This window comes from Aythya ferina (assembly GCF_964211825.1).
Source record: "Aythya ferina genome assembly, chromosome: 5".
Lineage (NCBI taxonomy): Eukaryota > Metazoa > Chordata > Aves > Anseriformes > Anatidae > Aythya > Aythya ferina.
The window spans coordinates 52985518-53005920 of NC_140301.1; the positions used below are offsets into that span (position 1 = coordinate 52985518).

Sequence of the window (20403 nt, forward strand, 5' to 3'; positions counted from 1 at the left end):
ACATCTGCAAAGCATTGCATGAGGTGGAGGGAGCAGTAGGCATGCCAGCTCCCTTGTTCTGTTGGTGGAATGGCAGACCTGGCTGGCAGCACGTTGTCTCTGCAGGTGGTAGATCTGCAGAAGGACCTGCAGGAATTTGTTAATCTATGTCAGATCAGTCTGAGAATCAGTGAGATGTGGCTTGGCCTTGAAGGGGATTTTCCATCTTTCTATTACGCATGAGTATATTTAACCCGTTAGCAACCAAAATCTTAGTATGTAAGAGTTAAGCACAATAGTATAGAGCACGTGGGATGACAGACACTCGTGGCCAAATAAGTCACAGAAAGAGTAAGAGCTGAATGCATTCCTGTGACAGAATGGAGCTGTACATCTCTGTGTTTACAGAATGCCTCCTTAGCTGGGTATATTGTTCTTAGCTGCCTACACTTGTGTAGGACTGTTTTTATTTGAATGGGCAGGTGGTCCCAACAGTGATGGTATGTCTGTGCTTTGGTGTCAGAGCTGATTTTTTACACCAGTCAGATGCTTCCCTTCATCGCAAGATGCAGGAGGAAAGCAAAGGAGAACAAAAAGCATTTGGAGCACCCTCAAAACAGGGAATTCAGTAATCTGAACATATCCATTTCTATAGAAAAAAATGGAGTCCTGGTGATAAAATACTGTGTATAGCTTTATTATTTTAATGCCTATTTTGTTGAAGTAAATTTATACCTCTTTTTATTTTTTTAACCCTCAGAAAGTAATGGCAAAAGACTTGGCATTTATGGCCATGGGAACCTGAATTTACACTCAATATATTTCTGTTTCCTGATGTACTGCTCCTGGCATTATAAACAAGCAGGCAGGAAGCACTGGGTGTATGCTGGTAGAATTTAGATCATCCATGTGCCATAGTGAAAAAAATAGTTTGCTCTTAACAAAGTTTTTGCTGTCTCAACTATTAATTAGTTAATACTTGTTTCGCTGCATCTGATAGCGGAGCATAACTGAGAGGTATCGATACTGTAAAATGGGACATAAATAATTCATAGCAGGGAGCATTAGGAAACCTGTGATAAGCAGTTTGGCTATTAGAATATCTGCGTATCACTCGAACGTTCTCAGACTATTTTAACCTTGCAGGAGGTAGGCACAGGGAGAGGGTAACTGCTGAGGTGTGCTGAGTACATACCATTTTGGAAGGGCAGGAGTAGCTCTGATATATCACAAGGTAGGCAGCAACCTGCCTCCACCCGGGGTTTCACCTACTCTAACTGTACCAAGTTTCTGTTCAGCATATTCCAGAAATGAGATATCAGATACAGGACTTTCCTGCTAACGTTCAGTGGGTCAAAACGTTGAGCAGTCTAAATCCGAGTAGTTTCACTGGGGCTATGGAGAAACATGCCTGAGGCCAACCGTGAATTTGCGTGAGGAGTGCAGGCGTGGGCTGTGTGAAGTCACCTCTGCACAGAATAATGCATAGGAAGGGAAAGGGACGGATCAAAGAATGAGTGATAAGGCAAAGATGACAGGGAATAAATATTCTGGGTAGCCTACTCGTACAAACTTTCCATTAACTTCCACCAGATTGCCTTCTGTGAGACCCGCCGTGCCTAAATAACGAAGAGGAAAGTGACTAGCAGGCAAAGTAGAAAGGAAATAAAGTGCCGAGATCAGAGGAGATCAGGAGTGATGGACTGATGAAAAGAACTGAAAGAGAGGAGATGGGGACCTTAAGCCACCTGTATTTATTTCTGAATCCAGCACGTTCACACTTACGTTTAAAACTAGTGCTCAGCATTCAGTGCTGGTGTAACCCTTTTGACTTCAGCAGCTCCACCGAACAAGTGCCCTTGATCCTACATGTTCATTTGCAGTCAGTTTTTCCCCGTGACAAGCTAACTTTTTTCTTCTTATCCTTACTCACACTTCTGTGTTTACTTGCAGAAGTAATTACTTGCATGTATGTGAGCCTGTGGTGATCTGACAGGGATGGGGGCAGAAAATGCAATTTCTCTCTGAATTTCACGGGATTATTTTAGGGGTGCTTCCTCTTGCCCAGACAGTGTGTCAGACAATGAAGTCTGGCATCCAGGCACCCTAAAGCATTGCGATAGGCGAGGAAGAGGGCCCGATTAAATATTGAAGCGTGCAGGTGCAGTGTGCCGTGGTGGATAGATTACAGGTGGTGAAACCTGGCCTGCCGCGGGCGGGCGGTGGGCGCCAGGCATGAGGACAGCGCGGAGAGGAGTGCGCTGAGGAGTGTGCTGCCATACTATGGTCAGCAGGGAATGGATCTGGCACTGCTTCTGCCTCTGCCACTGTGACTGCATCGTCCTGTGCAGAATGTCGTGTAGGTGACGGGGAGCTCCCTGCGGCCTCGCGCGCCTTGGCCATTGCATGCTGCGATCCGTCGGGAGCCACACCGGGAAGGGAGGGGAGCTGTGGGTTGGCTTTTGTGGATGCTGGGCTTTTTTTGCATGGAGATGTACTGTGCTGCCAGCCAGTCTCTCTGGAAAATGGCTTGCAGTTGTATTGCATCAATTGATCGTTTGTCTTTTGCGTGTTTTTAATTCCAGCAACAGGGCAGTAGGATGACAAGTTGTTTTTGAAAGATATCGGCCATTAGGTTCTGATGATGCCGGCGTTAGTCAGGGCTCTTAAATCAGGAGAAGTCATTACAGTGGGAATATGGGACGGTGACTTGTGAATCGGCATGTCGGATCACTTCTGTCTTTACTTGCTAATAAATAGCATCTATACTCATGGAATAGATACTGGTTTAAAAAAACAGCTAACAAGAGCAGCAGTTTATACCTGCTGTAGTTGCCTGGCTGTTTACCTGTTTTTCCTCCACGAAGACCTGCCTGGGACTGTCAACTCCTGTTAGTTTGCCTGGAAGTGAGGATTCGCAGGGTCATGCAGGGCTGGGCTGTGAGGATGAAGGATGGGTGGTTTCACTCTGGGCCTTCACAGCTACTGCGGCCTCCCGGCTTGGCTTCTGGTAGTGGTGTGAACAGGATCGGGTGCTGTATTTGAATTCCTTTGGTTTTCTGTTGAATTTATTAGGTTCATGTTTTTATTATCAAGGAGTACTATCCATTGCTAACGCTGTTTTTTCACATTTTTCCATAAATCCCCCAATTTATCCTCATTTAGCTGTGTTTTGCAGGAAAATCCTCTGCCTTCTAGCACTCTGTCCAGGTACCGATGTCCATCCTGGCAGGCGTACAGCAGCATTGGGGTTTAAATCTTGCTAAAATGGATCATGTCTGGATCTTAACCATTAACTAGATGCAAACTGTGTCCTTAAGATACGGTGTTTTCTATGTGTACGTGTTGCTTCAGTGCACATATGGGGCTGCAGGCCCTGCTGTTCTCCGTGGTGCAGAAGTACACACTAAAAACCTGCCCTGGGGACTTCACTGTCTCACTGGAGAGTGAAGAAAGAAGGAGACACTTGAAAAACAGCGAGACTTGCCTTGCAAGGTTGTACATGGAATTGGGCCAAGAACAGACCGTGGTGCTCCAGGCTCCCTAGGTGCTGCAGCAGACTACACTAAGTGTAGAGGTTTTTCTAATTTAACATGTCATAAGTCTTACTTTTAAACAAAACTAGAGATGATGTTTGACAAGCCAAGTGTGTAAATATCAGCTGATTGAACTCCTGTACATATCAGTGGCTCTGTTCTTTCTTCCTTTCAGAGATTTTCAGAGATCTAATTTGTCCCCCAAAAGGACTAAATTTCTGCTTTTTAATTTGATGAAAGGAATTGTACGTATGACATGTGTATAAGCAGGCATACGCATGTGTTCATGTGCAAATACACACCTGGTCGCACTCTTGCTCATTTGTAATGTGTCATATGATGGAGGACATTGATTTGTCCCCTTGGCTTCCATATAGCATCTATTGACTGTGCTCTGGAGTTAGCCAGACCCTCAGTGACAGTGGGGTGACAGCTTTGTAGTATCACTAATCTTCTTAATTTTAACAAAAGTCTTATGATAGTTGGCATTTTTCTTAAAGCTTCATTTCAGCCTAGGGACATGAGAGTTTATAAACTAATTTTAACCTTAATTTCAAATCTGGTTGTGCAGGAAAGTAGGCTTGATGTATGTTGTAAGAACAATAAAAGGAAAAAAGAAAGATAAAAAAGAACAGCAGTCTTTGTGGGCTTGTTTAGATATGGTTTTACTTAATACTTTTTACCTTTTTTTTTTAGCTAGTCTAATCACTTTGAACTTTACGGGTGACCTTTTAAATTCTGGCAATGATTGCCATTTGTCCCCCCGTGTTCTCTGTTTGTGGTTATGAAGCTGACAACACTGGAGTCACACCCTCAGAAATCCGGTGTCACCTTTTTTTCCTCCAAAAAAATGGAATTAGTCCCATAGCTTTCCATGCACACACCAATTTTTCAGAGCCAGTTCCCATACCAGCAGCAGTCAGTCCCTGGCTGAGTAGGATGCTGGTGCATGATGAAGCTCCTCTGGAAACAAGGCCAGCAGCCCCTGTGGAGGAAGGAGGTGCTCACAGTGCTACCATAGCAGGTGGCTGGCTGGCTTATCCACCTCTGTGTCACTGGCACACAATGGAGCAGTCACTGAATTATTTCTCTCTCGCTCTGAGCTCAGTGCAGCAAACAAACCCCTCCTGGGATGCTCCAGTGCCACCTTTCCGCGACCTGTGTGGCTGTTCCCTGTGCTCGCCTTGCTGGCTGTGCTGTGCTTCTAGGAGAGCCAAGCAGGGCTCACCCACTCGCAGATGATGCTGCACAGGGTCTGCTGGTGGAAAAGCTTCCCAAGAGAAAAGACACGGCTGTGCCATCCCCTCCGCCCGGGGAACTGCAGATTCTGTTTCCCAGCTCGTGCTATTCCACTTGCATGCACACAACCCAGGTGTGCTCACGCTTTTGCACAGAATGGAGTAACTCTGTTTATTCACACAAGTTTTTAAAGGTCAAGTGGAAACTTGAGCTACAGGGAAAAGCATGAATTAAAGCAAAAATGCTCCTGCAGCTTTTGAACAGCAAGGGTGATGCTGACCCTGATAGCCCTGGATCCACCTCATTGGAATGCCTCCCATTTGCACAGTCACCTCTAGGTATTTATAAATTTCTTTTAAAGCTGTTGGAGCTGTCCTTTACGTGAGAGGTAACCCAAGCTGTGCTCCTGTGCTAAGGCACTGCTGCTGAGATGAAGTGCACCTGAGCCATGCCTGTTACATATTAAATATGATCCCTGCTGTCGGAGCACAGGTGCTTTCTACAGGAGCTGCTTTAGCACCTAATCATCTTTATTACATTCATTCATTGAAAAAAATAAATAGAAAAAAAATAAGCTTTTCTTTCCCATCCCAATCAAGACACCAGCGTGAAAGCTCATAAATACAGTGCCAGTGCCATGATGGATAATCATACAGGAGCAAACAATTACCATCACATTTCATGCAAAATAGTTGAATTAACAGCTTGAGCAGTGGACGCAAAGGCACAATGTTTTCATGCCAGTGTGCTCACCAGCACTCCTGGTGCACCAAAGAGGGTTTCTTTCTTGTCGTCTTTCAGCACTGGATCTCTGTGGCAGTTTTATCAGGTGACTCCTCTCTGCATCTCCTTGGTCCCATCAGGCTTGTTGAGCGTGCACCAGCATGCCCTGTGCTTCCATTTGTTGATTTCCATAACAGAAAATTTACAAAAAGACCTTGCACAGTGCACACACCTGTTACTGAGGCAGCTTAACTTGTTAACCTGTTAACTTGCAGGAGGTGTGAACTAATGTTAGGGTTGGGCATCCCCATTTTAAATACCAGGCTTGTTTTTCCAGCTCTGGCACTGTCCTCAAACCTTATCTACCCCAGAAGGTTTCACCAGTGAACATGAAATCAGTCCTTAGTTGGAATGAACAGAATTCATGCACACCCCCTGTGCTCACACCCTCATTTCAGTTTAAGTGAGGCCTGTTTTATGTTGGATTAAGGTAATCTGTAAACCTGTATGGGTGAAAGGATAAAGACGAAGGTAAGGCAGTTGCAATAGTGGGAAAGGTGCTTTTCAGATCTATTAAGCTGGAAGTTCCTACAATTCAGTGTAGTTTGAGGTAAGACGAGGTTGTATACAACATTGCTGGGGGATGCTTTTAGGGGATGTTGACTTTTCACTGCCAGCCACCAGGGCACACAGGAGGGAGCCAGAGGAGGGTTCCTGGCTGGCGCAGGCCTGGCAGTGCTCGTTTCACTGCGCTCTTCTGGCCTCAGGTCAAGCCAAATTTAATTCGGTCTGTATCAGAATAAGAGTGCCTTAGCTGTGTCAGTAGCAAGTCTCACCTGTAGGTAAATTGATGCAAACAAATTTGGCTTGTGCAGGCATGGTCTGGGTGTGATGGAGGCATTTAACGTCTCCCTCCCCGGGCTGGTGAAGCTCATTAGGGCTGGTAAAGCTCTGCAGTTTCTGGAGGAAAGGCTTGGTCAACATGTAAGTGATGTTATAGCAGGCATTTAACGTCTTCTGTTACAAACACTGCACCCTGCCTGTGAATAACACTCTCTGAAACTGTTTCTGTTTGGAGTTAATGTTTAATAGGAGCGAGGTAAACACGCCATGAGAGCAGGCTTTGTGGCGCTGGACCCAGCCCTGCTGCCTGGTGGCTGCGTTTCCTCGCTCTGCTTCCTGTGACTCAGATGAGCAAACAGGGTCCTGTATGGGGCTGTAGCTGCTGTCTTGCACGGCAAACACCACAGTGAAACCCTAAGGGCATTAACATTTGTAAACCTGCCCCACCGGACTGTCCTTTGCCTCAGCCCTTTCAGAGGATGCTCTCTGCAGCATGTCTGACCTGTGAGCTGTTGCACATCAGGTGAGGTGAGATGTCCTAAATATTTGGGTTACAAACGCTGTGGTGGCACAGTGGCACACATGAGGGCCCTGGCTCTGCCCCCCTGCAGCTCAGTGATCCCCCTTTGCAGCCCTTTACCCAGCCACAGGCACTTAGCTCTGCTTGACCTGCTGTGTCATCCAACTCTGGTCCTACCAGCTCGGGCCCCAGAGGCAGTACAGGCACCCTGCTTTATCTGTGTGCCTTATCTAGGCTAATTAGGTTGGCGCTTTGTCCGGGATAATTGTCTCTACTAATCAGTCTGAGCACAGTGTCACTGCACAGCGGCCTTGTGCCCGCTTCCTGCACTGGCTGCCTTGGTGGGTGCTGCCTGGTGGCCTCTGGCTGTGCCAGGACATCTCCGAGACCTGCTGTCCCCACCAGGACGGCCAAAGCAGGTCCTGTTTCCCCCTGGGCAGACCCTCAGCATCTGCACCCCACACAGACCCCGTGGCAGGGCATCATGGTGACGTGACACAGCAGCATCCCTGCCTGCGGCGATGGGCTGAGGTCTCCTGGGCAGCTGGACAAGGTGCTGACAGATCCAGCAGCAATGAGATTGCTCAACAGCAGCAAGGGAGCTAAATTTACACCTGGCTGTGAGCGCTGGGAACTGATGATTTACAGAAAACTTCCCCCATCCTGCCAGAGTGGAGCCTGAGCTCTCTTGATTTCACATCCCCGTCACACTATTGGGTTGCCTGATGGGCAGCAGCACTGTTGGGGGTGGGTAATGCCCCTCCGACCTGCACAGGGGAAGGGGGAGGTGGTGAAGAAACCAAAATGCACTTTCCAGGTAACGGAGAGGATTTGCAGGGTGGCCACCAGTAGCTGGCAGTAGCAGAGCTCAGTGCCCTGCCATGGTGCGCCTGTTGGAAATATTTTTGACTTCCTTTTTTCCGTCAAAAAATGCCAATTTATTTGAAAAGCATTCCTATGGGGGAAAAAAAAAAAAAAAAAGGCTTTGCTGGAACTTGTAATCTGGCATGAACTCTGCTGGTCAAAATGAGCAAATGTTTATGGCACGTTCCTATGACATACCTGACGATGGGGCAGAGCTGAACCTGAGTTTTGCACAATCCCAGTACAAGCTGAAATGATCCAGCAGCAGGGAGAGGCGTCTGTCTGTCTGTCACCTCTCTTCATGCCATAGTCTGCTGTTTTATTTCAGGCAAAACCATCATGTTCTGCTCATATGCAGACTGTGGTTTTTCAATCTCAGCTATATTTCCTATTCAGCGCTGGCCCTAGACGCTTTCCTTAGCCCACCACGTTCATCACGCTGGTAGGTGAGCACCACGAGGCTATAGGGCTTGCAAACCTTCTCCAATAAGCTAGAGGAGAAAAAGAAAATGGCAAACTTCCTTGTGTTCCCAAAATCTGCCTTGAGCTGAGTCACAAGATGCTTATATAAAGCGCAGTTAATTACTACAAAGCAACGAAGCGAGGAAACGTGGACGTTCACAGTGTATCTCCTGCATTAATTAGGTTGCTAAAAATGTAGATTGCCACAGCTATGAAGCTGCAGATGGGTCAGGAGCAAAACAACCTCCTGGTTGTGCTGAGAAGCACTGTTCTCTGTGCAGCTGATCCCAAAGGCTGGCAGGGTCGGAGGCAACTTGCAGTGCAACTTGTGGCATGTGTTTATATGAGGATGCCATTGCAAGAGCACCTACTGCTCATGTCTGCTCATGTCTGGGAAATACCTAAGGAGGTGGAGAGAAGTGGAACCTAGAAAGGTCCACCTGAATTTAAAAAACCCTCCATCAAACAGATGGCTGCTGTATGTGCACCACAGAACATAGACGTATGAAACCAAGCATAAAAATAATCCCCATATTCAATTTCTGCACTGAGCGTGCTAGAAGCAAGCTGAAGGACGAGAGAACCACGGAGCTCCACTGTTGCAGAACACAAAGTGCTCTGCAGACATCACATCAGGTGGTGGTGTGCCTGGTCTGCCCAGAGCTCCAGACTGGAAATAAATCTAGCAGCATTTGTGCTTCTGGCAGTGAATAGACCTGAAAGCTCAGGTTGGACTTTTAAGTGTATTGGCCAGCCTCAGCAAAATCTTGGTCGCCAAAATAGGCAACGAATCTTTTTCTTCAGGGTTTGAAAATGAAGGTTTCACATCAGTGTAGGAGGAAGATTGGTTACAGTAAGATCACAGAGGTTGTAAGAAGGTATTATTTCTTATGGCTGTGGGTGACTCAAGCATTACAAGTGGTAGAGAAGTGGTATGTTCCCCACTGCTTGCAAGAAGAGCTGGGACACAGGTAGCAAGGGCTGTAACTGCCCTGCACACCCTCTTATGCCACAACAACACCACGTATGTACGGCTTCCCTCCCTTCCTATCACTTCCAGTTTACTGAGCTCACTGCTCTTCCTCAGCTGGCAGTGTCTGATCAACTTCAACTCCTCTACCTCTTCTCTGAGAGAGCTTCCTCCTCCTCTTCTATCCACGCTTGCCTTCTTTTGTCTAGTTTTTTGGAGTACTTCACTTCCAAAGCAGTTGGAGAGGAAAATCATGCCAAGCAGAATGAATGTGTAGAAGCCAGAAAAAGAGAAGAAAAATGATTCTGGAAAAGATTTATAGGAACAAATGTTTTGCTGCAGTGTGGTGATATGTCTAAGAAATCTCAACCTGTAAAAGAAAGGAATTAGTCATTATTCAGAAAGCACTGTTATGTATTTTAAGATATCCAAGAGAGAATTAGGGCTTTTTGGGGTCCATGCAGGCATGTACCCTGAGCATCTGAAAAATTGCCTGTCTTTTTAAATTAATATACAAACAAAAATACCTGCAAATTTGTCACTGCTTCTGTAAAGAGTTTTTGAATGTTGTTTTTTTTACTTATTTAGGTCATAAATAGCTTCTTCTGTTTGTTTTTGTTTGTTTGTTCGTTTTATTTTATTTTATTTTGGGGGCTGTCTGTTCAAAGAGGAGGATATTTCTGTAGAAAATATGGAGAAATTTGCAATTTCAAAACATAATGATGAGCTTTATGTGCTTCAATTTCACACTATGACCAAATAATAACAAAATGCTGCCAACTGAAACAGTCATCTACAGTTCTCAATATATATATATATATATATATATAAACAATCAGGATTTATTAATGGGTAGAGCTCATCTCTGAATAAAGGAGTGAAATTAAATTATTTCCATGAAGCGAGGGAAAAAAATTTCAAGTAGCATTGTCTGAATTGCCTTATGGTCTGTCCTAGGAATATATCAGGTATTTGCCCTACCACAGACAATTTTTAAAGGCAGAGTTCATTTTGCAACCATGCATTACAACCAGAGGCTATGTATTTAGTTTCAGTATGGTCCTAATCCTGCTAACATACACATACATAACAGAAAATAGAAGTAAACTCATTGAATTTACTGCAGCTCCTTCATGCTGAAAATTGAGGTGAGCTTGTTGGCAGACTATGAGGGTTACTTATTTACCTGCCAGCTATGCAGGTGAGATCAGCTCAAGAAAGCTGCAGATGATGAAAAGCCATAATCCCAACTTCTAGATGTGCTCTGCAACGTTGCCCTGAAAAAGGTTTCTTCGGGCAGCTTTCCAAATTGATTTGGTTTGATTTGCTTGGTTTTAAACCTATCCAGTTGGTCCCTAACAGCACCTACAGGGAAAAGGAGCCTGTGTTTTGCCTGCTGTCCACAGCCTGGTGCTAGGCTCCTTCTGCATTCCTTGCATTAGTCAAATTGGCCACAAGGCCTCATTTTTCTGGGCATTTAGATGAAAGAGAAGATTCATGCCAAAGTACCTGATTAAGATGATGTCATTTATACTTTGACATAATTTACTGCCGAAGAATAATTGTTGTTCCTGCAGCCTCATCCTCTGGCCATTCTTCTTAACATTGGCACTTACATTTAGCCACCTCTCCAAGCAGAGGGCAGACTTCTGTTTGATACTGTGAGTCTTCATACGAAGGAAGTTTTCTTGTGATCAAATCAGTGCTGAACATGGCTGAGGCTTGTCATGATGGAATTCTTTAGCCACTGACGGAGGAGTAACTGACATAAACCCTGAAATTCTTTCATCCACAAGTCCGCTTAGTGAAATATCCGACATATGCATGTATATGCAGCTGCGTCACACCAAAGCCCAAGGTCCAAACAGGTGACATTACTAACTATGGGGAGTTTGGTCCAGTTCCACAAGTTGGGGATGGGACCTCGTCTGTCTTCCTACCCCATTCAGAAGGGTTTACTGAAAAGGTCAGCATCGTTTTTTTTTCCCAGCAGCATTCTCTTGTTTTCTCTGTAGGTCCAGCTGCCCAGCGCCAGGTCCAGAATGGGCCATCCCCAGATGAGATGGAAGCACAGAGGAGGTAAGTTGGGTTCATCAGTTATGGTAGATTTCTAGTTTGTAATTTGATGTGTGTGCAGTCCTTGCTCACTAATAAGTACTGTTCTTCCTACTCATAACCTGGTTTATGTTGATTCTGAGCAGTTTGTAATTATTGGTAATAAATCTGTAATGACTTTTTAAAGGGTGAAGTGAACTGAAGCCCTAGGTAAACTCTTTGCTCAAGGGCAAGTGTGAGGCATGGTCGTGTTCAAAGACAAAACATGTTTACAAGCAATCTGTAGAGTGTGTGTTTCTCAGCATGTTAAGAAAGAATTAAGCACATTAAGAATTAACCATTCCCTGTTCTGGATCACTTACTGGCTCTTGCTAGTCATGTTGCCCAGGAAGCACTGATGGTATATATACACTGCCAGTAGTAACTGAGGCTCACTTTGCCTATGGAAACTTCCTATGTCATATCTCATTCCTTTTATGAATGTTTTGCTCTAAACAGGATAATAAATGAAGCAGTAAAATCATGCCTGGCACCCTTCCATGCAAGCCTCGACGTAGTGCCATATTACACGTGGCCTTTTCTCTAGCTGCTAGCAGTGGTCTCCTTGATGCCAAAGGGGAAGGTGGGCAGGAGTGCCCTTCCTTGTATACCTTCTCCATAATCAAGCTTTGAGGGCAATGTTCCCATTTCAGCTTTGCTGATTCACCCAAGACTCCTGTAGCAGCAGTACCTTCAGCTTCCCTTGCCAAGCAGAAGATGTACTCGTCCCATTCTGGACAAGGTCTTCTAGTCTGACTGGGCACCTGGGCTGTCAGAGCTGGGATCTGGCTGCCTGGCATCGGCTGTGTCCAGCCCAGCAGCACTGCACAGCCGGGTTTGTGCCTCCTTGGTGAAGTATAGGCTCACACACACAAAAAACGCACCTCTGAATGGTGTATTTCGGCTCACTGCAAATGTGTTTCGCCTACTCTGTGAGAAACACCACAGCGTGTTCTCCCCAAAAATGCGTAGCTAAAAGTTGGTGAGCCTCCCTTCATCGGGAGTGTGTTGGAGTACAGGAACCAGCAGGACCTGTTGCTGATCACCATTTGGTGTGTGATTGTTTAAAAGCTGTGTTTGCATTTGCTTCTGTAAACAGAGGAGGGTCAGCAGGAGCGCAGTTAGCTCTCGCAGGACTTGGCCGGGTGCTTGGTTTGGATAATAAATAGCTTCGCAAGGCGGTTACTGCAACCAGGCCTGCAGCTGCAGCTCAGCGTGGTGGTTGTCGGTGACAGAAGCTCAGGTCTTAGTGGGCTCTGCCTTCAGTTGTAGGCACAACCTGTGAGCAGGCACAATGTCCCCTACACAAAACCATGTATAGCCCTTACACAGGCTGTGGTGGGTGCTTAGGTTTCTGTTTCAGGCAGCCCTCCATACAATTCTCTTTTCCCTTCTCCAAAAATCGCATGTAAAGTGTAAGGAAACTAGTTCCCTGCTCCCAAATGGCCTGAAGTTGAACAAGGGTTATTAAATGACTATTAAAAGTGACTATTAAATGCCTCAGTGGGTGATGATATGCCAGTCGGGATTATTAAGGGTTACTTTGATAGCTGAGCAATCAAAAAGGTGAGAGGAGAGCTCTTGCTCTACACCTGTGTGCTGCACAACCTGGCTGGAAGACATGGTCCCAAGCTTGATCAAGCCAGTGGGAATTGCTGAAAGTGCAGGCTGTATGAACTCAGACCCCTAATTTAGGTGTGTGAGTCTGTATATGCAAAGTGTGACCAGTTTAAGTTGGAAAAAAGAGTGACTTGATTTATTTATTTTTTGGTTGGTTGTTTGCTTGGAGACAGTAAGAGCCCTTTGGGTAGATATTTTTCCACTGCTACAGGGCACATGGTTCTGGGAAAGCTTCTTTTGCTCCACTGGACTGGAATAAGCTCTGCCAGTAGATGCACTTAGACGTTATGGCATCTGCTCTGAAGGACTTTCAGTTTTAATTATGCTAACACACTCTTAAAGCATATAGCAGCCCTAATTTTAGGCCTAGCTTTTTTTGAACAGCTTATGAGCAGGCAAGGAGATCAAGTTCTGGTAACTGCCTGGCAAATTTGTCTGTTTTAAAGTTTTTTAAGGACCTTTACACAAATGTGAAAAGAATGTATTGTAAGTCAGAGGATGCAAGTTGTTCTTGTATTTTACTCCTGGCATACTCCTTAAGCAGCCTTGTGCAAATCTTGGTCTTTATTTAGTTCCACTGGAACGAATTTGACTTCCTAAGAGTGTAAGAAGTTCTCCTTTTAGCACGTGTGGGAGGACGTGCTTGGCTCATGCAAGCTGCTGCTGCCCAGGAGCAGTCAAGGTTAGTATCAGCCCAAAAGACTTAAAATCCCTGTGGCTGGACCCTTGTTCTGGGGAGCATCCAGCCCTGGTGTCTACACCAGGGGCTCCAGTAGTTTGAAGTCTTGCCCATCTTCCTTTCCAAGTCTGTCCTGCTGGAGTTTTTCACATCTGTCCTCCAGATAAACCTAGAATTCACCAAGGTTTAAAGAGGAAAATTCACATGTTAAGTCCTTCAACATCAAAACTTTCTAATATATGCCAAGATATTGTGGGGGACAGTATGCTTAGGGAATTTTAGCACATCTCTTTACCACTGAAATTTTAGAAGTGCAACTGATGCTGCTGCATAGGTGTTCAGCACAAAACTGTCCCATATGAGCCAAGCTGCAGAACAGATTTCTCTGTGGTTTAGATTGTCATAGCTGAAATAAAACCACTGGAATCAGCCGGCTGAGGCTGTTTCTCAAAACTGTTTCCCCTTTGCACTTTGCACATATAATAATTTCCTGAGATGCCTGTAATGATTTTCCAGAAATTGCTTGTGTTCAGTGAAATGCATGTCCTGAACATAATACCAGGTTAAGATTGATCTCTCCACAGTGAATAATTATAATTGTGAATTTTTCTGTTTCTTCTATTGAATTAGAATTGAAACACAGGAAAATTGTTTTGCAAATTAAGACATTCTTTTAGTTCCTACATAACACAACTTTATTTTTCTGGATATTTTTTCTTATTTTTTATTTGCATGTAAATAGAATTCTTTAGAAATAGCAGACTCATATGAAAGTACAAGTTAGCAAAAATGTAACAGGGAGATCTTTTTGAAATATTATGTAAAGTATTAATATAGAAACATTGCCTGTAGTTCATTAAGCTTGCCTTACTGTACAAAACTAGAAATAAACTTCTTGCAGAAAAAAAAAGAAATCTCTTTGCAATTAAGACTGGCCCAAACATAGGTGGAACAAATTCAAGGCAACGTTGGTTTAGAAATCATGGAAGAAAATGGTAATAGACCTTACTGACAAGTGCTCCAATAAGGTAATTCAGAGTTGTGGTGTAGTATTGTTGAAATCCCCAGTTCATATCTACGTGTGTGGTAAAAATAAGTGGCTTTTTTAGCTGTCAATATTTTTAACTAGAGAATGGCAGGGAGGGCTCGTGGCAGGGGCAGCAGTGACAGCTATTTCTGCAGAAGTGTTAAAGCGTGCGAGAGAAGACCTCTGCTGATAGATACTGGCAACTGCACGTCCCTGGAAAGCAGAGCCTGGGAAAAGGCTCCTCGGTGCTAGGCGGTGCATTTCCCTGCCTGGGCAACCCGGGAGCTGGCAGCTCCTGAGGATGCAAAGAAGAGTGGTGTAATTCTGTGATGAGCACATGTGGAAGAAAGGCAGTGGTTCAGGTCCTCCCTGGCGGTGTGGCAGTGCTCTGCTCACCTGCAAAGCCCTGCTGTGCCAACAAGGGACCCGTTGCAGAGTTGCGTGGCGTGGATCAACCAGCCCCTGAACCAAGCATCTGCAGTGTCCTGAACTTACCAGGCTGCGTCCTGATTACATGTCCCCAGCACCTGCAATGGCACTGCTGTGGAAGTCAAAACCACGTCCATCTTGCAGGAACGGTGTTTGTGTGGAAGACTGGCTCACCCACCCGTAATGTACAGCTTGAGGGCCCCTCACTGCATAAAGCTCTTACAAAAATATAAGGAATACATAATGACTGAGGTCTTTTTCATTGCTGTTTCAGACAAGTGATGGAGCAGCAGCAACAACGCCAGGAATCCCTGGAAAGAAGAACCTCTACCACAGGCATGTATCAAACACCTGGAAACAAAGCAGCTGTAGTCTCAGCCTGCATGTCTTCTTTAGCTGTAGTTGGGTTTTTTGTGGTGCTATGCGGGAGCTCGACTGCTAACAATTACAGAATCACAGAATGGTGGAGGTTGGAAAGGACCTCTGGAGGCCATCTAGTCCAATCCCCAGCCCAGAGCAGGTGACAACGTCCAGACAATGTTCACACTGCTTTTGAATACCTACAAGGAGGGAGACTCATGCACCTTTCTGGACAACCTATGCCAGTGCTGGAACAGTGGCTTTAGTGATAGTTTGATTTTACAGCATTTGCAGCTAGACACTTAAAAGCACTCGGGCTTGGTGTGTTGTTTCACAGAGGCTCATGTCCGAGCCATGCAGGTGGAGCTAGGTAGGTTTGGGGCTAGCCAAAACTGCTAAGCAGAGGGGGATTTTTGGCATACCAAGGTGGGGCTGGCCAAAGTGGCAGTGACTCCTCATTCCCAGAGGATGTCAGCACGAAGGGGTGGACGTGCCGGCTGTACCAGGTCGGGGCCTCCCCATTGCCCTGCGGCACAAAGCCAGATACAGCGCAGAGCAAAAGAGAGCCCTAGAGTCTCATCGGTGGGGATTTTGTACTCATGAGGTAAGGAGTCTTCTGTGTGCTTAATGGAAAATGCATACATATTTAATGAGCTTATGAAAATCTTCTATAGCATATTAAGTTGCACAAGGCTGAGCGAAGAGCTGACAGGAATAGTGTATAACTATGAAGTATGGCTTTGCCTCCATGAAAGAAGGCAGTAAGTGGGCCAGGATGGTCTGCTTTAGGCTTTTGTGGAAGTTTTCCTCAGCAGTTACAACTTCTTGGTTGTTTTTGACTTGAAATCAGCTCAGATGCACTCATATCTTAGCCAGTGACATAACTTGACAGATTCTGTTTGGGCAGAGGTTTCTGTGTGCTCTTCTGCATCAGAGACCACAGCCAAAATCCCACCTGGGCACCCACAAGGAGTGGGACGTGGCCTCTGGAGCATTCTGGCTGTCCCCTCCAGGCTACGGGGTGACCACTGCTGTGTTCAGTGCATCCCCTGCAGCTCCCCTAGTATGAGGGTGACGCTGGGGACCCTGACAGATTCACATGGAGCTCACCATCACTGGAGCACACAGCCCGTCCTGGGCCGTGGGGTCCTGCTCTGCACAGCCCCCAGTTCTGCTGAGGGCTGGAAACCCCTGGGATGGTGTCTGTGCCATCTCCTCTTTGCTTTGTTTGAGCTTCTGTTTGCATTTATTTTTTGTTTCCTTTTGTCCATACTGCTTTGCCTTGGTTTCGTTCCTCGCTGCATGCCCATCTTACTCTTTTTTTCATTTGTCTTTTCTGTTCTTTTAGTTCCCACCCCTCAGATAAGCCTGTGCTCTCCCCTCTCTCAGCACCAGCCTCCTCCTCCTGCCTCTGGTGCTTCCCCTTTGCCACCCCCCCATGCCAGAGCTGTCCCTTCCCCTCCTGCTGTCCCAGAGCTCGCTCAAAAATCCTCTTTGCGATTCCCGGGGAGAGCCAGCGAGCCCCCACAGCTCTTGCACAGACACTCGGCCTCTGAGCTGCCGACAGTCCCAGGTTCCTCCCCTCCAGCCTGCCCAAGCCACAGGCCCGTCATGCCAAGCATCAGGTGGACCTCGCTGTCTCTGCCACCTCTCCACCCTTCCCACTTTCCCTTTGCTTCTCGCCAGCCCCTGAGGCGCTCCTCTCTTTGCATCTCTCCTTGGACTTCTGCTGCCCCTGTTACAAATACCCCCCTAGGGCAGAGGGTTGACGCCCTGCAGCCCCACAGTCCCACCATCCTGCCCGTGATTCCTGCCCCACACGACAGGGTCAGGGAACCCATAGGTAAAGCAGGCCAGGAAGGCTTGGCCGGCGTACCTCTGAATGGCCACCCCAAAGAGCAAATGGCTTCAGGCTCCCCTAGGACCCAGCTGAGAAGCGCGCCTGGGTCTTTCTTTCCACACCTAGGAGCTGCGCCCTCCTCCCAGCTGCCCTTGATTGCCAGCCCCCCCGGCTCCTTCGGCCAGGCCCCGTCCCTGTCCTCCCCTCCGTCACCTCGCCCCCCGCAGCAGTGGTGCCAGCCCATGTCACACTGTCTTCCATTGCCTCCCCCTTACGCTGCTGGGTCTGAGGTGACTATGCCCAGGAGGACCCCTCCTTACATGACTTCATCAACCATTTCCCACTTGAGTAAGTACTGATTTTCAACGAGTTGTGACCTGTAAAAGGCTTAGCTTTGAGCTACCTACAAAGCCGCATTCGCACTGCCCGTGACCACTAAAACAAGGCCTGAGAGACCCAAGACCACTGCTGTCGTACATGATTTCTGAAAGCAAGGTAGAAAAGTAGGTACTCAGGTCTGGTCTGAGGACCTTCTCAGCTAAAAGCAGAACAAAAAGCAAGAATTACAGGGCTGGGGCCCTGTAGCTGGGTTGTTGCAATGCATGTTCCTACTGTATTAGCCCAGGAGGAGGTTTATATCATTCGGCAGAGGCAAATTGCATTTGGCAGCGAGCTTCGTTCAAAGCCTGTGTTCATTCTGCTCCAAATTTAGCAATGGGCTCTGAAGCTGGAGGCCAGGTCTGTGGTAGACTTGTTGTCTGTGTAGCAGTATTGGTAGAGGCTGGGATTTGTATTCTTTCACTTAAGTGGTATTTCTGACCAGTAAAAGATGCAACGCTGATTTTGTTAGAGTTATGCAGAATCTTACATGCTTATATAATTTATTTCCTTCTAGCAACTCTCTTCCTGGTGTAAATTGCACTAATAGTTGAGGTACTGTCACTATAACTGTTCTAGCAAACCTTTTTCAATGCAAGCAGATCTAGAGCTTGGGGTCTGCACTTTACATATGGTCTTGATTCCTAGTGCTCATCTAAAGCCTGCTGTGTGAGCAGCTACGAGTAATGCCTATTTGTAATTCAGATCATACTCTTTGTGACTTGGATCCATTCCTGTCTATAAGCACATATAATGCTTAAATTATGTGCCTAGAAAAGGAATAAAACTGAGACATTTCCTTCCACTTAGTGCTAAAAATATTACTACAGCCACTGGAGGGGAGGCTCAGTCCTTCAGCTGATACAAGTCCTTGAAATCCATTTAGTTCAATAAAGTTATTTTAAACTTACATCAGTCCATTATTTTGACTCGGTTCAATTTTTGCCTCAGGCTGGCCTCTAATTAGGTGTGTGTAGTTTTGCAATTACAATTAACTGTACCCACAATGAATTACCAGCTATTATGTTTGTGAACCAAAGAGGGCTTGAAATGTTTAAAGTATTTCTAATAGCAGCTATGCTTCACTTCAAGAATGGAATCAAGAGCGTGAAATCATGCAGAAGTAACCACAGAAATAAGGTAGTATTATGAAAAACCCTAGATAAGAAGAAAACCAGGCTGCTAATGTTAATTTCCAAATGTTGCTTGGTCAAAACCCTCCTGTCTTTGAAAATAACACTTACTGAACAATTGAACCTGTGATTATATATCAAGATCAGCCTGTTCTGAGGGCATAATGTAGGGAAATACCCTCCTGGTGGTGTATGCATTCAACTGACCCATTACAGGCAAAGTGCTGCAAAGCCTAGAGCGGCTTGTTGCAGAAAGCTATGTGAAGAGCAGAAGAAAGGTGCCACTTTGTGCTTTGATTTCAGTACAGGATAAAATACTAGCCCAGAGGGAGAAAGTTGGTTGGTAGTGATAGGGTCTTGCATAACACAACCGCAGCTGGTTGACCATTGCTGCATCACCATTCAGGAGGACACAACCATAGCTGATTGACCATGGATGCCTCCATCATTCAGGAGGACACAGCTGTAGCTGATTGACCATCGATGCAACCACAGTTCCCTATTCCTCTGGGTGCTTGGTGCTTCCTGGCATCGCTCACTCATTGTGCCACCAGGTCGCAGCCTGGGAATAGCGCTCGTGACGCTGCGTGCGGGCTGTTGGAGATGGCTCTTCACATGTAATTCGTCTTCTCTGCATTTCAGGCCCAGCTCTGCCACCCGGCCATCCCAGCGGGGCTGCGGTGATCCCTGCTTCGTCCGGGGGCCCTCCCCCTCCGCCACCCCCCCCAGTCCCTCCGCCACCCATGGGAGCTGCGCCCCCCCCGCCGCCCCCGCTGCCGGCCGGTGCCAGCCAAGGGGCTGGCAGTGAAGACGGGTCGGTGTCGGGGCTCGCGGCGGCTCTGGCTGGTGCCAAACTAAGGAGAGTTCAACGGGTAAGGAGGGGGCACAGCAGCCCCCAGATGGCCTCTTCTACCAGGATTTCATTACAATTCAATCCTGGTTTTGTCTGCTGGTATTTTACAAGCATTACAAGTGGTTAAAGCCACCATGCTCAAAAAGCCAGGGTAGACTGGTGAGGCCTCGCATAAATAAGTGTCCACTTTGGTAAGGGTTACGTAACCTAAACATAATTATTAACAAACATCGCTATGGGTTTTTTCATCATTCGCCCATATGCACTGCCTCGTCCAGATTGCTCCTGGGTTTATTAAGGTCTGTGTGGGTCTCCTTTCCAACCCCAAACACATCCCGCCTCTGGTTTTGAGCTGTGATTGTGATTGCTGCTGTTAATAATCAGGAAAACTAATCATTAAGGGTGTGGTTCTAAATTAAATTCTTCTCCTTAATTCCAATATTTATTTCTGTCTTAAGCCAGAAGACGGCTCAGGAGGGTCCAGCCCCAGTGGGGTCTCCAAGAGCGATGCCAACCGAACAAGTAGCGGAGGAGGTGGCGGAGGACTAATGGAAGAAATGAATAAATTACTGGCAAAAAGGTTTGTACTTAGACTTCAAGTAAGCCCTAGCGTGAGCTCTGCAGTGAACTGGATGGGACAAGGTGCTCTCCTTTTGGGGAGCAATGGGTCACTTTGGTGACTCTTTGCAATTTGCCAGGTCCTGCACAGTTCCTAGTCACCCGCATCCCCTGTCATTCGATATGAAAGTGAAGGTGTTGCAGCAATGGTACCTGGCGGAGTTTAGCTGTTGTGGCAAAGCCTGCAGTGTCATAACTTTCAAAGACAGTGGCAAATACATTCTCTGTGATTTTGC

At 46.3% G+C, this 20403-nt stretch overlaps 2 protein-coding genes across 8 annotated transcripts in view; both read left to right on the plus strand.

Moving 5' to 3' along the window:
- The window catches only part of EVL (Enah/Vasp-like), a 140899-nt gene that overhangs the window by 109383 nt on the left and 11113 nt on the right, over positions 1-20403 (plus strand). For all 7 annotated transcript variants that reach the window (XM_084520741.1, XM_084520742.1, XM_084520745.1 and 4 more), the window contains exons 4-7: positions 11152-11215; positions 15260-15321; positions 19339-19568; positions 20008-20129. In XM_084520741.1, the coding sequence (XP_084376867.1) occupies positions 11152-11215; positions 15260-15321; positions 19339-19568; positions 20008-20129 (478 nt within the window). The remainder of the gene's footprint in view (positions 1-11151; positions 11216-15259; positions 15322-19338; positions 19569-20007; positions 20130-20403) is intronic.
- On the plus strand, positions 15332-19332 carry LOC311437438 (ena/VASP-like protein). Its single transcript, XM_084520746.1, has one exon. It carries the CDS (start codon positions 16411-16413, stop codon positions 17542-17544), a length of 1134 nt encoding a protein of 377 aa, XP_084376872.1. The 5' UTR covers positions 15332-16410; the 3' UTR covers positions 17545-19332.

What these genes read in the sequence shown, in the direction of transcription:
- LOC311437438 (XM_084520746.1), top strand. Translation starts at nt 16,411, where the DNA reads ATGAGGGTGACGCTGGGGACCCTGACAGATTCACATGGAGCTCACCAT.